The sequence below is a fragment of the Asterias rubens genome, chromosome 1 (genome assembly GCF_902459465.1).
Source record: "Asterias rubens chromosome 1, eAstRub1.3, whole genome shotgun sequence".
NCBI lineage: Eukaryota > Metazoa > Echinodermata > Asteroidea > Forcipulatida > Asteriidae > Asterias > Asterias rubens.
This window is the reverse complement of record NC_047062.1, coordinates 8,462,162-8,476,792: the sequence shown is the minus strand read 5'-3', so window position 1 is coordinate 8,476,792 and position 14,631 is coordinate 8,462,162. Positions and strand designations below refer to the sequence as shown.

Sequence of the window (14,631 nt, the reverse complement as noted above, 5' to 3'; positions counted from 1 at the left end):
GTCACTCTACCTAGTAAATGGCATCTCTACGTTAACACACATTCAATTCAGACATAACGTCTGGGTGTAATGCGCATTGTTATTTGGTATGACTGATCACTAAAAATAAATAAAAATGGAAATGGCCTCGCAAGAAGAAAACATTCACGACATAGATGACAGCCAAAATAACGAATTCCCCCGAATAGTTCCCCCGTTTGGTGGTCTCATTATTGCTGTTGAACGCTGTCCACTTTGTGAAAGAACCAAGAAGCCATTTACTTGCACAAAGTGTGTAGAAAAGGGAGATTTTATCCATTCTAGCAACAACAACATCAGCAGTGGGAACGGCAAGCTCAGTGCTGTCACTGAAAGGTAGGAAAACTAGGATTGCAAACTCGGGTACAAAGCTCAAATCTACCATTTTTGATTTGCAATCAAAATATATACAAATTATCAGGCATTATTCTGTCTCCATGCTGGTGCATCAAATACTCAATGTATTTATAAAATATATCTTGATATTTTGACTTTCTTTGTCTTGTTTTATAATTTTGCTTTTACTATTTCTACCTCCATGTTAACATTAATTAAATAAATATTATTGATATTGTTTTGGTTGTGTTTTTACTGTCAAAACTCATTGGTAAAAATGTTTTAACACTATTTAACACCGCAGTATGGCAATTTCAGACTTTATTTCCCACTAGAAGTTTGCGCTATGATTTATTGATGACATAGTAGTAGTCAATAGTTGTGAACCCTCCTCCCGACGGCAGGCCGCCCGCAAGGAAGAGGAGGTTCTGTTATATCGCAACTAGGTACATATTATATTGAAAGTTTTTTTGCGTAAAGTTATTTTATTGTTTGTACACATTATTATTATTATTATGTTTTTTATTTTATAAGGTATTTTTATTTAAATTGAATAATTAATCTGGCTAGATGTCAATAGTAAGCTCAGTTGTTAAAGCACCAAAACCAGATGTTGTAAAGCCGGGTGTCACAGTTTAAATCCTATTCTATGTTCACCTCAAAATAAAAAGTCAATATTTGTGATGGGGAAAAGATTAAAATTAAAAACCTTGGAAAATTTGGGTCGTAGACTGTTTTTTGTCAAGGTAAAACGTTTAACCTATTTTAAATCTATAATCTAGGCAAAATTATAAAGAAAAAAGCAAACCATATTATATTAATTTGAAGGGAATTCTTTCTCAAAGTAGATTATTTTTTATACTAAATTATCAACAGCTGCAGTGCTTCTCACCAAGTAATTTTGTGAATAACCAATATATAGCCCTACCTTTAAGATTGAAACTTAGTGATTTTGTATATTGTGTAAATTTTACAGATTTTCGGACAAGTTACATCGTTTGCAACAACTCCATAAGGAAAGAGCTGGTATCTATGAAAAGTAAGACCATGGACAATTGCATATCAGAATTCACTTTTTGAAAACAGCTTTCCTTTTCTTTCAACATTTATTTGTTGTTTTCTTTCGGACCAGGTGGAGAAACTCTAGACAGGAACTGTGTTTCTTTAATTCAAAGGCATTCCTTTTGGCTCCAGGTGTTTTGTTTTCCTTCCTTTGTATTTCAGTTGCTCATTGCTGCATTTTTTAATGAATATTCCATATACCCCAAAAATTTAATAAAATAAATTATGTAAATAAATAATATGTTAAAATTCTTCCTTTTTTTATTACAAGAACGATCTGGTTGAAAATAGTGACATTGATAAAAATGTGAATTATAGTTTGACTGATTTGAGAAGAAAAAAAATGAAACTTCTGTTCAAAATACATAAATTAGTTCTGGTCTCCAATGATTTTTTTGTTCTCAATTTTATTTTATTTTATAGAGTATCAAGAAAGCTTGAAAAATCTGTTGCCATAGCAGCAAAGGTAAGGCACTGTCGTTGGGGGACTTGGGATGGGGTTCATCGGGGTGAAAATGCCTAAACTGTTCTGGATTAAAGTTTGGCCGGCAAAAATATACATTCTTTACAACAGACAGGTTCACCCACAAATGTTAACACACAACTACTACTCTTGCATTGTGGCTATGGGAAAATTGTACAATCATGCATTTTAGAATGTACAGTCGTGTTCGTTTTGTTCATGATATTTCGTGATTTATCAGTTTGCTCAAAGTTTTTAAAGGATTGGTCTACTACCAACAGCAACTTCTGTATGATGGAAAGTTTCAAACCTACCCCAACAAAATCTAAATACACTTTGCCTTCGATCTTAAACACAATTTAAACAAATTTAAGAATTGGGCCCATTAGAATCAGGAGAGAGAGAGTTGGAAAGGGGGAAAAAGAAAGAAAGAAACTGGGAAAAAAATGACCAGTTCTTCAAGGTCAAATTCTGTTCCACTCATTTTCAAATAGATAGAAATTTTACGAAAAAGAAATGGGAAAAAATTTACTTGTTTCTAAACTCATGTTATAATTGTGTGAAATTCCACTGCAATTTATCTCAAATAATTTTATTTATTTTTTGGTCTGGAAATTTGTCTACAAAGAATTTCAGTTCATTCCTGAACTTTTGTGACATTCAATCAAAATAACATTTAGACCTGTTGATTGGCACAAAATTTCATCCTCGAAATGTACTGTTTGTTTTTGCTCTGGAAAAGTTTCAAATGCAGTAAAATTTTACACCATTTTATAGAGACTTGCAACTTGTAACTCTGTTAAAAAATAAGTGCATCACCACAAATATTTAATTTAACTATTAGAATAATTTCATGATTTGCTGTATCTTAGAAATGGGAGATTTCAATGTTGAAGGAGAGGTTAGAGTTGGTGCAGCAAGCTCTGGACGAAAGCAAGAATATGGTACAAGTTGGTGAGTTGTTATTGATATTGTATAACATCTGTGTTTTACCCAAGAAATGAGCACTGTACTTTGTTGCGTTCGGTGGCGAAAAAACCCACAGGTATATTACTCTGTTGGGATTTGAGCCCCCAACCTTTGCCATTCCAGAGCAAATGCCTAACCACTAGACCACCAAGCTTACCCAGTAGCTAGAGGCAGTTCCAATCATATATTTTAGCAGCAGATACTGCAACGATATTTTACATCTGTAAACATTTTCACTATTTATCTTATGTAATTTGATGCATACTGTTTGAATGTATTTTATGTAATAAGGCATTAGTAGTTGCCTATAAAGGGACAATAAAGTTTTATTGAGTTGAATTGAATTGAATTGCATGCACCAACTACTCTATCAGCATGCACAATGTTGCTTGCTTAAGTTTCATAGACCTAGTCTAGTTATTTATTACTTTTCTGAAAACCGAATGATTGACATCCTTCAGAAATTGCTAACCTTAAATTTTCTGTCATTTTACATCATTTCTTTCTCATTGGCTACTATTTTGTTTCCTTTGCAGACAAAACCGCACATACTTTACAGAGTACAAAGATTAGAGACATGACGACAAAAGCTGGAATACACCAGCATAAACTGGAGCGCATTAAGAAATACATAGGTGAGTTCGCACATATGCAGCCACTTTTATTGAGTAGTTAACATTATCTTCTAGTATGTGTTAATCCACCAATCAGATGCACGAACTGGAGGGTGGTATAAAAACATATATACTACTTCCAGTGTTTTTATTGCACAGTGCGTATTGTGATGTCAGTGCGTCACGCTCCGTATACGGACAGTGCAAAATTACATTCTAAACTTTGTGCGCGTGCATGCTGTTTGTCGAGTTGCACGTGAGACTGGAAGAAATTTTTTTTTAAACACGCGCCCTCGTTGAATATGAAAAAATATAGCTAGTCTGTGTCCCATATCCAACTTGGCCTTCGTCCTCATTGGATATAGGACGCAGAAGCGCTTGTTTTTCTTTATGTATTCCACTCGTGCTTGTGTGATGACTTAAGATGTGTTTTATATTTATAAACCCTTTTTACTAAATATCACTATTGGTGCAGTCCCCTGAACAACTGGCTCTTGCCAAAAAATTCCTCAGGAGACTAAGTTTACAGTACACAAGTCATGGGGTTTCCACATAATACCAACGATGTACAGGCAGAAGAAATGCATGCACCCAAGGCTAGCCTGGAAAGTATGCTACTTTGTGGCAGTCTCTGGTACCAGTGTCGGCCGTACAAACATAGGAATTACATATACCCAAGGCTAGCCTGGAAAGTATGCTACTTTGTGGCAGTCTCTGGTACCAGTGTCGGCCGTACAAACATAGGAATTACATATACCCAAGGCTAGCCTGGAAAGTATGCTACTTTGTGGCAGTCTCTGGTAACAGTGTCGGCCGTACAAACATAGGAATTACATATACCCAAGGCTAGCCTGGAAAGTATGCTACTTTGTGGCAGTCTCTGGTACCAGTGTCGGCCGTACAAACATAGGAATTACATATACCCAAGGCTAGCCTGGAAAGTATGCTACTTTGTGGCAGTCTCTGGTACCAGTGTCGGCCGTACAAACATAGGAATTACATATACCCAAGGCTAGCCTGGAAAGTATGCTACTTTGTGGCAGTCTCTGGTACCAGTGTCGGCCGTACAAACATAGGAATTACATATACCCAAGGCTAGCCTGGAAAGTATGCTACTTTGTGGCAGTCTCTGGTACCAGTGTCGGCCGTACAAACATAGGAATTACATATACCCAAGGCTAGCCTGGAAAGTATGCTACTTTGTGGCAGTCTCTGGTACCAGTGTCGGCCGTACAAACATAGGAATTACATATACCCAAGGCTAGCCTGGAAAGTATGCTACTTTGTGGCAGTCTCTGGTACCAGTGTCGGCCGTACAAACATAGGAATTACATATACCCAAGGCTAGCCTGGAAAGTATGCTACTTTGTGGCAGTCTCTGGTACCAGTGTCGGCCGTACATACATAGGAATTACATATACCCAAGGCTGCCTGGAAAGGATGGTGCTTCATAGAAGTCTATGACATAATGTGTTGAGAAAGGTCATGTGTAGAAACTCTTAATGTTTTTTTTCTATTTGAATGTTTTCCTAGAGGAAGAACTATGTGATCCTAAAGCCAGTTTCTTACTTCACTCGAAAGTGAATGGGGAGCAAATGTTGGCTACGCAATAGTCAGTGCGCGCTGTTGTCCAATTGTGACACGAGAAAACTTCCTACACTTTGGCATGAAGTATGAACCGAGCTTAAGCTGGATGAAACACACTAGTTGTTGAGCATGTTTTCAACACGCGTCGTAAGTAAGTTTTTTAACCAAGTTTGTGGCTCTGACTTTTTGCAGAGCAAATATCCATGCGCCATACCCATGATGAACTCCCGGACCGTGAGGAGAAGTTGTCAGCTCTGAGAAGAACTAATGTTGATCAGCTCATCTCTTATATCTTCCCAATTAATGAAATACATACTGGGTAAGATCATGTATATCTAAACAATATTACTTCGTTGGGAATCCTTTCTCAAAACAGTTTATACTAGCAGCTGCAGTGCTTCTCACTGAATCAGTTTTTATGGTTATGAGTTCTATTAATCTAAGACCCTACTTTTTAAGACTAAAAAAACAGGACCAACTAACACTTTACCTAATTCAATGAAAATTGTGGGAATTGTGGTCTAGTTCACTGGACCCAAGCTCTGGTGTAGTCAGTAACACAGTGTGCTCGAATCCTAGTCATGACACTTGTGCCCTTCAGCAAGGTACTTAACCATAATTGCTTTGTAAAAGGTAATGGTAGTGTATTCTGCTGTACCAGCCAGGCTCCTAGTGGATGATACCCATGCCTACATCCTTATGAACTGTAAAGGAGGTGAATCTGTTTCAGCTCCAGGAGTAGGTGGCAATATGCCCCTGGTGACAGTTGATTTGGGTCGGTGGCCCAAATCAGTTAAGTGTAGCCCACACCTTAGAGTGGCCGCCCAGCATGACCTTGTGATGTTTGGCGATTTTCTCCCTTTAAAAAAAATGCGAAATTTAGTATCAGACTTAAATAAAGACGGCTCCTTTTGACATGATGCCATGATGGAAAAGAAGTTGCAATGGATTCATTTAGCCCAATCCCTGTGGTGATAGATTGAGTTCTCCTTTTACGCTGACAGAGAAAGTAAACAAACAGACCCAGAGGAGGAGCGTGAAGGGGATGAAGAAGTGGTAGCGGCTCTGGCTGAGGCAAGGAAAATGGCTTATGTACAGGGACGTTGGGTCTACACAGAGAATAGCCAAGAGGTACATTATAGTCTGGTGCATCCGAGCGCTGTGTGTCTACCTGCTAATGGAGACTATACTGCATACACCGCTTGGGGTAAGACCAGGGACCAATTTTATAAAGCTATTAAGCAGAAAATACTGCTTGACGAAATCTTGCTATGCAAAAATTTAGTCGGACATCAGGCACAGCAATGCAAACTTAATGTTATTTGGGTAGTTAACCTGGTTCTGCTAAGCAATAATATTCTGTGCTCAGAAAGTTTTTGTTGTGCTTACAGGCTTTATGAAATTGTTCCCTGATATACAGGTTTTTTGCAAATCGGAGATCATGTCCAAACAGTTGGATGCAACAATGTCGGCTTTAAATGATGGTTAACAGGTGTCACAATCTGGACTCGAACCCACATTCTGCTGATCAGAAACACCACAGCTTGAGTCCTGTGTTCTTATCCGCTCAGCCACGATACACCATTTACCGTTCGTTTTGTTTTTCAGTTGCAGCCAAAGAAAATGACCACCAAGCATCTGATTCTCAGCTGGACCTTTACAACCCTGGTAAGATGATCAGTGGTGCTTTATGTCATACGGCTCAGTTGGTGTCTCTACTAGCGTTCTATCTCAACGTTGTGCTTCCCAAAAAGTCACATTTCAGGTCAGGCACTAGTCTTTGTTTCAAGACGCTATTGCTGTTTGTTAAAACTTGTGTATGTAGTCTTGGTTATCTTCCTCAATTTGTTAAGTAAATTTTATCTGTAATCATTTTTGTATCTAGGGCCAGTCTTACTACAGATTTCTGGGCTGTTTGCATAAAAATTGACTTGCAATTGTATTATGTTGTACTTTTAATTATCACATTTTAACAATAATAAAACAATTACTAGTTTTTATGAACACTTTATCTAAGGGTGTCTCAAAGCGCTTATTTTTTTTTAAGACCGCTTTTTTAAGTTTTTGAAATATGGGACCCTTATAGCACCATAAAGGGTGTACATGGTGCTGCCGTGGGTTCAGCAGCCATTTTCATTTCAAGCCAAAGTGTTTGAGTATATTTTTGTTAATCCTGGTTACCTTGATGTGTGCCATCCCCTTAGAGACTATTTGTATACAGTATATTGTACCTTAAAAAAAAACCAGTTTTATAAATAATAATAATAGTAATAAATCTGACGTATGTGCAAGCAGTTACATGGAATTAGTCCCAGTTTGATCCTGATCACTGTACTTTCCAATATTTTAGAAATACTTACTTCCTAGGTTTCCAGTTACCCACTGACTATTACAATTTTGTAAAACGTACTTCAAATTGTACTGTAGGCCTACTAAGTTTAAACGAAAGGTGTCAAATTAAGAAATTGGGACATACATATTTTAGGAAAACTGGGAACATTTGGGTCATCCTTGTGTCTGACAAAAAATCTGGCATAACTTCCCCATTATGCCACTTGTTTACAGCGTCCCTTTAACCTGTTAATTTCGTTTTGTTTTTACAGTTTGTTTTGTGGGGACCAACTAAGCCCATACGAGTTCTACAAGGCTGTTGATAAACTCAACATAAATGTGCTTTATCTTTGCTTCAGTCAGGTACAACGTTTTTAAATTTTCTGGTACTGTAAATAGAGAACTGTTATCACATTTTAGCCGGAGCTTCTGCCTGTGGTTTATCTTCATTGGATAGAAGTGTATAGTTTACCTTGTTGGTGAAGGGTTGGAATCAACATTGCAACCTCTTTCCCACAGCAGTCTTTTTATAAATGTTTGTTCTGTATCAGATTTGTTATGGTTTTATTTGAGAAAATAGAATTAGCTGTTGCAAACAACTTACCAACCAATGGGTATAAATGCAAAAAATAGTTGATGGCCTGACGTTTCAACCCTAGCAGAGTCTTTCTCGAAGGCTAAATGACAACACAACAAACATGAACAGGTAACTAAGTGTTATCATCATTGCTCTCATTAACAATTATTGAAATGATGCTGTGTAAATCTATGCATGTTTAAAAACACAAAAACTTGATGTTTAATAGTGTGCAAAATAAGCTTGATAGTTATTTCAAAATTTTGCTAGGTCTTGCAATAATATTTTTCGATCTCTGAATTATGTTTAGAATGTTGAACCAGACTGTCTGCATCCTCATTACACCGTACGGAACCTTTTGACACTACTCAGCCCCAACAGCAAACATCTAGGAAGGTAGAGTTGAAGTTTGTTGGGTGTTTATCCATTTTGCTATCTGTCTATCAAGCATTATGCTGTCTCTAATATCAACGTATATAGTAAGAAAGCAATCCTTTAGCTTCTCAGATAAAGTCACCATTGTATTGCTTGCCACGCTGGACAACCTACATGCACACAACACCACCGCATACACATTTTAATGTAAAACTGCACAAACATGTGCTACTTAAAAAAATGCTGGATTGCCATATGCTTACTTGTCATACATACTGTGTGCGTAGTACTCCAGCGTAGCAGAACTCCTTCATTTATAGAAAATTCAAAGAGTGAGAAGGGTCTCTAATGTCTGTCTGTTGTTGTTATAGGAGTGGTCCCATTGAAGTTCATGCTGATTTATTGCTCTCCGTACCCAAAGTATCCTTCAGTCGTCTTCCCAGTGAGTCTGAGAGCAACAGTGAGCCTTTATCACATCTCAATGACGAGAACAGTGATACGTCAGATGATCTGGAATGGGAAAACGTCTTAGAGTCCCAGGTCACCACTCTAACTGGTAACCCAAGCAGCACGACCAGTCCCCTTCCGGAGTCGCTGGCGTCCTTCCAGCAGGAAGGTAGCGATGACAGTGATGGGCGTTTGCTTGGGGCTGAAGCTTCGGCCTCGACTACAGGGGGCTTGATGTCTTCTGCTGCTGCATCTGTTGTTTCCTTCTGGAGAGCTGCCACAAGCCAGAGGTGACATTGCCATGGTTATGTTGTCATGGCAATGGAATAATCAGGAAGGTGCTGTCAAGGGAAATGGCCTCCTTGTTTACAAAATTCATAAAAAGAGGAAGGATCTGTCATGATCAGGTGTAAAATGTTGCCTCCTTTAAGGCTACGCTGAGAAATAACAAGCCAGAAGTTACCTTACCACAATTTCGTGGTAGTGTAAAAAAAAAATCTTCTTTGTTTGAAGAGTAACCAAAGGTCAAAGGTAATGTGAGAGGCACTGAGCTGCTGTCGGTTAATGTGGTTGTGTGGATACACCAAGTTGAAGAACTTGTTGAAGGTGAAGTTCAAAACTCCTGTTATTTTTCCAAGATGGTAGCTGCAAATCAGGATGCAGTACCTCATCTAGGTCTAGTAACTTGACTACCTGAGTATCCCCCATTAAACAAGTTAGTTTGGATGGTCTGTGATTACAGGATATCCCAGTCAAGCCTACCTGTCTGGAATAGTTGAGGACAGTTCATCAGTTTACACCAGTCAGGGCTCGAACTTGGATGGAAACTTCCACCAGACTGCAGGGCATGAAGCTCAAAATGTTGACTGGAATAGACTTACTTTCATGAGACCGGAATTAAAATGGGAAAAACAATTACAAGTATGCAGTTTAAACTGTTTTAAATTTGTGTAGGTATTCTTCACTACTCAACGATATTGAAAGATATTTGCCAGACTGAGAGTTAACATTTGAACAAAAGGCAAGACTTCCTGACTTGTCCAGTCATGAGTTTACTGGCCTGATGCTAAAATTACTTGCCGCACCTCCAGTGAAAATTATGAGTCCTGTTGCATGTCTAGTAGGCTGTTCAATTTGAATGTTAATGCATTATTAGCCCTTTTTAAAGTCTAATTGTAGCCACCCAATTTTATAGTGTTTTTCATAGTAAAGCATCACAATACATCGCAGGGCACCTCACAGGGAACCAGAGACACTCGAGTGGTGTGTGTTTGTTAACATTTTGTGCTATGCACACATACTTTGCTATCAGCTATGTATGTAGTCTTGGTGCAAGACCTTGTTTTAATTTGTCACAATTTTCTCCACTATGTGGTTTTATCATCAACTTTGTTACAGCAGTTTGTGGATGGTAGCGCCCTCTTGCAGGGAAATTTGTGAAAGACTACTTCATGTACAATTTGTATAATGCTAGATTGATTAGACTGGCAGTTTTGAAATTCAACCATGTAGGAGGAACCATGCATGGGTGACCCATTTCCTTCCTCCATGTGTGACCCTAAGCATCAGAAGGAATTGGATTAAAGAATAGAGGAAGGTGTTTTTAAACTTGAAGTTTTCTAAAACAGAAGTGCGCAGAAGTGTAGTGTAGTCAGTTTGGTGTTGCTTATTGTGGCATATAACAGAACTAGATGGAGCACACATAACTACGCTGTAAAACCATGGGCACAAGTCCCTGTGAATAAATTACAATGAGCTTGCCATTTACAAAATGGTGGTCGTATGAATTGTTTTCTGACCTGTGTTATACGATGGTCAGTGCCATTTTCTTGCTTCTTGTATGGTTGTGTCATGTGGTTTCGTATGCCTGCTAGTTCTGTTTATAGTACAACTCCATGCGTGGCCACCTAGCATTATGTCCGTTGAACATTTTCACTGGAGGAAAAAAATAATATGCAAACTTTGTCAACAATGTTATAGACATGAGCTGTATTTCACAGAAATTTGTTTTGCTGGAAAATAGTGTTTGAGATTCTGTGCTTAAAAGGTAATTTGGGCAGCTAGTATTCTTGAATTAACGCTTTACCACTTTTTGGGGCTTTTAGAAATGTGTTTTAAAATCAGCCTGAATGAAAATATTACATCTTATTTTATTTTCTAAATCTAAGATAACCTTACCAATTGTTGTTCACCTCCCAAGCCAGCTATGGTAAAATGATGAATATTGTTGTAATCAATCAATCAATCAATCAATCAATCAATCAAACAAACAAACAAACATTAAAGGCCCTTCGAATCTGTTTAATTTTTTTCTTTTCTAAATTAAGAGTTATTATTTTGTATTTGAAAAAATTATTTACATAATTTGTTTTCTTTTCTATTTTTTAAATATACTTTTTATCAAAGTAATTATTTGTAAGCTTTTAAAACATAAAATAAACGTTTGTTTCTAGCACCACGTGCAATACTTAGTTTCACAAGCAAACTGAGACTTTTTAAAACTGTATAAACATCATTCCAATCCACTTAACATAATGAGGGGGGGGGGAGGATTGGAGGGATTTCATATTCTGGAAATTATGGGGAATATAATGCATGATCAAACAACTATTTTGTGCTCTGTGAAACAATTACCTAGCAGTCCTTAGTGTCCGAATCACAAAATGAAGGATTCAGATGGACTAGGACCTGGCAGTTGGCCCAAAGAACAAGTTCTTTTAGTTGGGTCAGGCATTCAAAACAATATGGTGCGAAGTTACAGTTACAGGAGAATAGGATATGGGAGTGTGGCAACATATATATATTCAGTTCTAGCAAAAATAAGAGCATGGAGCTTTAGTTACTATGTGTGGAAGTCTTGAAAGTGATTTTCAGAAATGCCAGTTTATTTATTTTTTGTAATGTTGAAATAAATTGAGTGAGTGTACATTTGAAATGTTTTAGTGTGTCTTTCTTGATGTTATCCTCCTTTTTTTTACCCAGTTTTTGTGACATTGCACTTGGACAAGAGTGAAACTCCCAGATTTGTACACAGCTTTCATTGTGTAAAGATGGTCATGTGGAAACTTCCCTTGGAGTTATTTTGCTGGAATTGCTGTGGTGTTTGAGAAATAATTAAAACAGTTAGTTTTGATCTTGTGAGAACAAAACCTGATAATTTATTTCAACAACAACAAATTTTTGATGATGTCGATTGATTGAGCTCTGAAACTTTCAATCAAAAATATCTCCATCCTCCATGGTTAATTTGAATGCTTGTCATTTCTTCATTCAAATAATTGTGTATGTGGGTTTTTCATGAATAAAACAGTTCTTCTGTTAGAATATCTGGAAAATTACACAAAATATTGAATTGTTTATGGATATTGTAAAGTTGTTTTTGTCGATGAGGGCGCCCCACTTTGTAGGTTTATGGATTATGTATAAACCCCAACCGTCTTGGATGTATGCGTATAAGGATTTGCATAGGAAACCCGACTAAGTGCATGACTCACACTACGTACGGTGTGTGCGACACGATAGCACAGAGTACTACTACAAATATCTTTTTTGGGTGTGTGAACAGTTCGGACCAGACCCAAATATATCGACAAAAATGGCAAAATCTAAGAAAGATTTGAGTTTTTTCCAGCGAGTTGTGGCCTTTTTTAAGTGGCTGTGGCTGCAGTATCAAGTTGTGTCGTGTACGTACATGATGGAAGACTGGGAAGCAGCAATTTACAGTATCCTTTCATTTTTCAAACTTGTTTACGTTTGTTTACCGATTGGAATGTTGTAACTTGGCATTTGGTTGGCCTTTTGGGTCAGTTTGTGTTTTTGGTAATTTGCGTGGCCATGTTTGTCCAGTCGTCGTGCGCTTTGCATAGGTGTGTTTTTGTTCATTAATTAATATTTTTAAGTTTCACTCTTGTTGGATATTAAGAATTTAGAAATAAGTTATTAATATTACTGTCAGTGTCAGTGTCAAGGACAGACAGTCAAGGAAGGTACACAACAATGTCAACATTTATTAATTTATCACATCACTATGACTATATGTACTATATATGGCCACTCTTAAAATCTAGGCAGTGTGAGCGGTCCCACTGAACATGCTAAAAACCGACAACGAGCCGACAACAAGTCCAGAGTGCCGACAACATGCCGACAACAAGTTTCATATACCTTAAAGCCATTGGTTGGACACTTTCGGAACAGAAAGAAAGAAAAAAAGTTCACAGCTTTACAAATAACTCGCAGTGTTTACAGAAGGTAATGGTGAAAGACTTCTCTTGAAATAATATTCCATGAAACGCTCCACTTTTTGAGAAAACATTAAAACAATTATCAACTCTCGATATCGAGAATTTGTTTTTTTGTTTAAATGATCTTTCAACAAGCAAGGGGACTAAGCAAAGCTCCCACAACAAGTAGATAAAACACCAAGCTGGCAACAGCCAATCTCTCTCATACAAACATTGGTTAAACGTCTACGATTATGAATTGCACAAATCAAGAATTTGTGGTTTCACCTTATTGTGGTTCATTTACTAGACTAACTTAAGACTAACTTATTCTATTCATTGTAAAATCAGCGGTTAGCTCGGTAGGAGTGACTCCATGCCAAATTCCTACCAATCCTGACACTAATCAATGAATTATATATAGCGTATTTCCTTTAACTCTTTGCTATCAGACACCACAATTTTGATTATACTGTGTACTGCTGTATATACCACCTACCTTTATCTACCATCACATGTTATGATGATCGTCAACTACATTGGTTACTTGTTCAGCTCAGATGACACCACACAGTTACCAACAGGGAATGCAGCACCGGAAACAGCACCAACAACATAACAACAGAGAATAACTATGCAGTGCAGTTGAAGTTTTCAAAAGAAGACCCTAGCAGACCTTGCACCTGGTAGATCACATCGTCAAAAGCTTCGTTTGATGATACGGTGTATATCAATGATAAACTTTAATGGAACTTGGACTAGGAAGGATGAGGAAGATGCTGGAAACTTTATACTCGGGAAGATTTTAACACTCTGAATAGTTTACACTGTAGTGTAAGGGGTCTTGTAATTTTATAAAAATGAAGGAAATTCTGTTCAGCAGGGCTCCATCTCTTGGCTCTGCTTACTGTAAGCAAAGAATCGGTACTAACAGAAGCAGGGAATTCCACGCTTAGCTAAGTGTATTTCACGGGTTAGCAGGGAATTTTGGCTTCTGCTTAAGTGCATACTCCTTGTTACTAGGCATTCCACAGCGCAGAAAATTGGCACCTGCGCAGAAAATCGGCGCCTGCCCTGAAAGCGAATGGTGATGGTAAGCGCACAATTCGGTGGTAAGCAGAGCCATGAAATTGGGCCCAGGTGCTTGTATATAAATTATTCTATTCTTCATTGACAATTGGCCAGGTTTTTGTTGACTGGTGCCCTGGTGGTCTCCTTGAGATTATTTATGAAATTAGGAGACGCACTTGTAAGGAATACTGAAACCAGATTTGATGTTTATCATTTTTTATGAGAGTGTAATCAAAGTTTGGTGATAAATAAATCCATCAATTGAATGGATTTGAAGAAAAAGAATTCCAAAAAATGATTGCATGTGTCATTTGAAAACAAATCCGCGCACATAAGAGCACCGTTTTAGGAGCTGTTTACATTGTGGGTCAAAATAATGTCAAATCTTAGTGTGTTTTTTTTTTATATGAATTTAATTAGTACTGATATTCTTTGCATCTGGTGTTGTAGTTGTTTCTATGAAAGCCGATTTTCTTTAATAATCTCTTACTTTTAAGTGCTACTACATACTACCTTCCTTATTTGATATTCAGGTGTAATCATGGTATTTCAATAATA

At 37.5% G+C, this 14,631-nt stretch overlaps 1 protein-coding gene across 1 annotated transcript; it reads left to right on the top strand.

The window, feature by feature from the left end:
• Positions 1–48: 48 nt before the first annotated feature.
• Positions 49–11,074, top strand: LOC117288977 (beclin 1-associated autophagy-related key regulator-like). Its single transcript, XM_033769859.1, has 11 exons — positions 49–354; positions 1,331–1,393; positions 1,840–1,882; positions 2,752–2,833; positions 3,385–3,483; positions 5,242–5,368; positions 6,054–6,256; positions 6,658–6,814; positions 7,653–7,743; positions 8,268–8,353; positions 8,704–11,074. Exons 1-11 carry the CDS (start codon positions 116–118, stop codon positions 9,071–9,073), a joined length of 1,560 nt encoding a protein of 519 aa, XP_033625750.1. The 5' UTR covers positions 49–115; the 3' UTR covers positions 9,074–11,074.
• Positions 11,075–14,631: the final 3,557 nt, after the last annotated feature.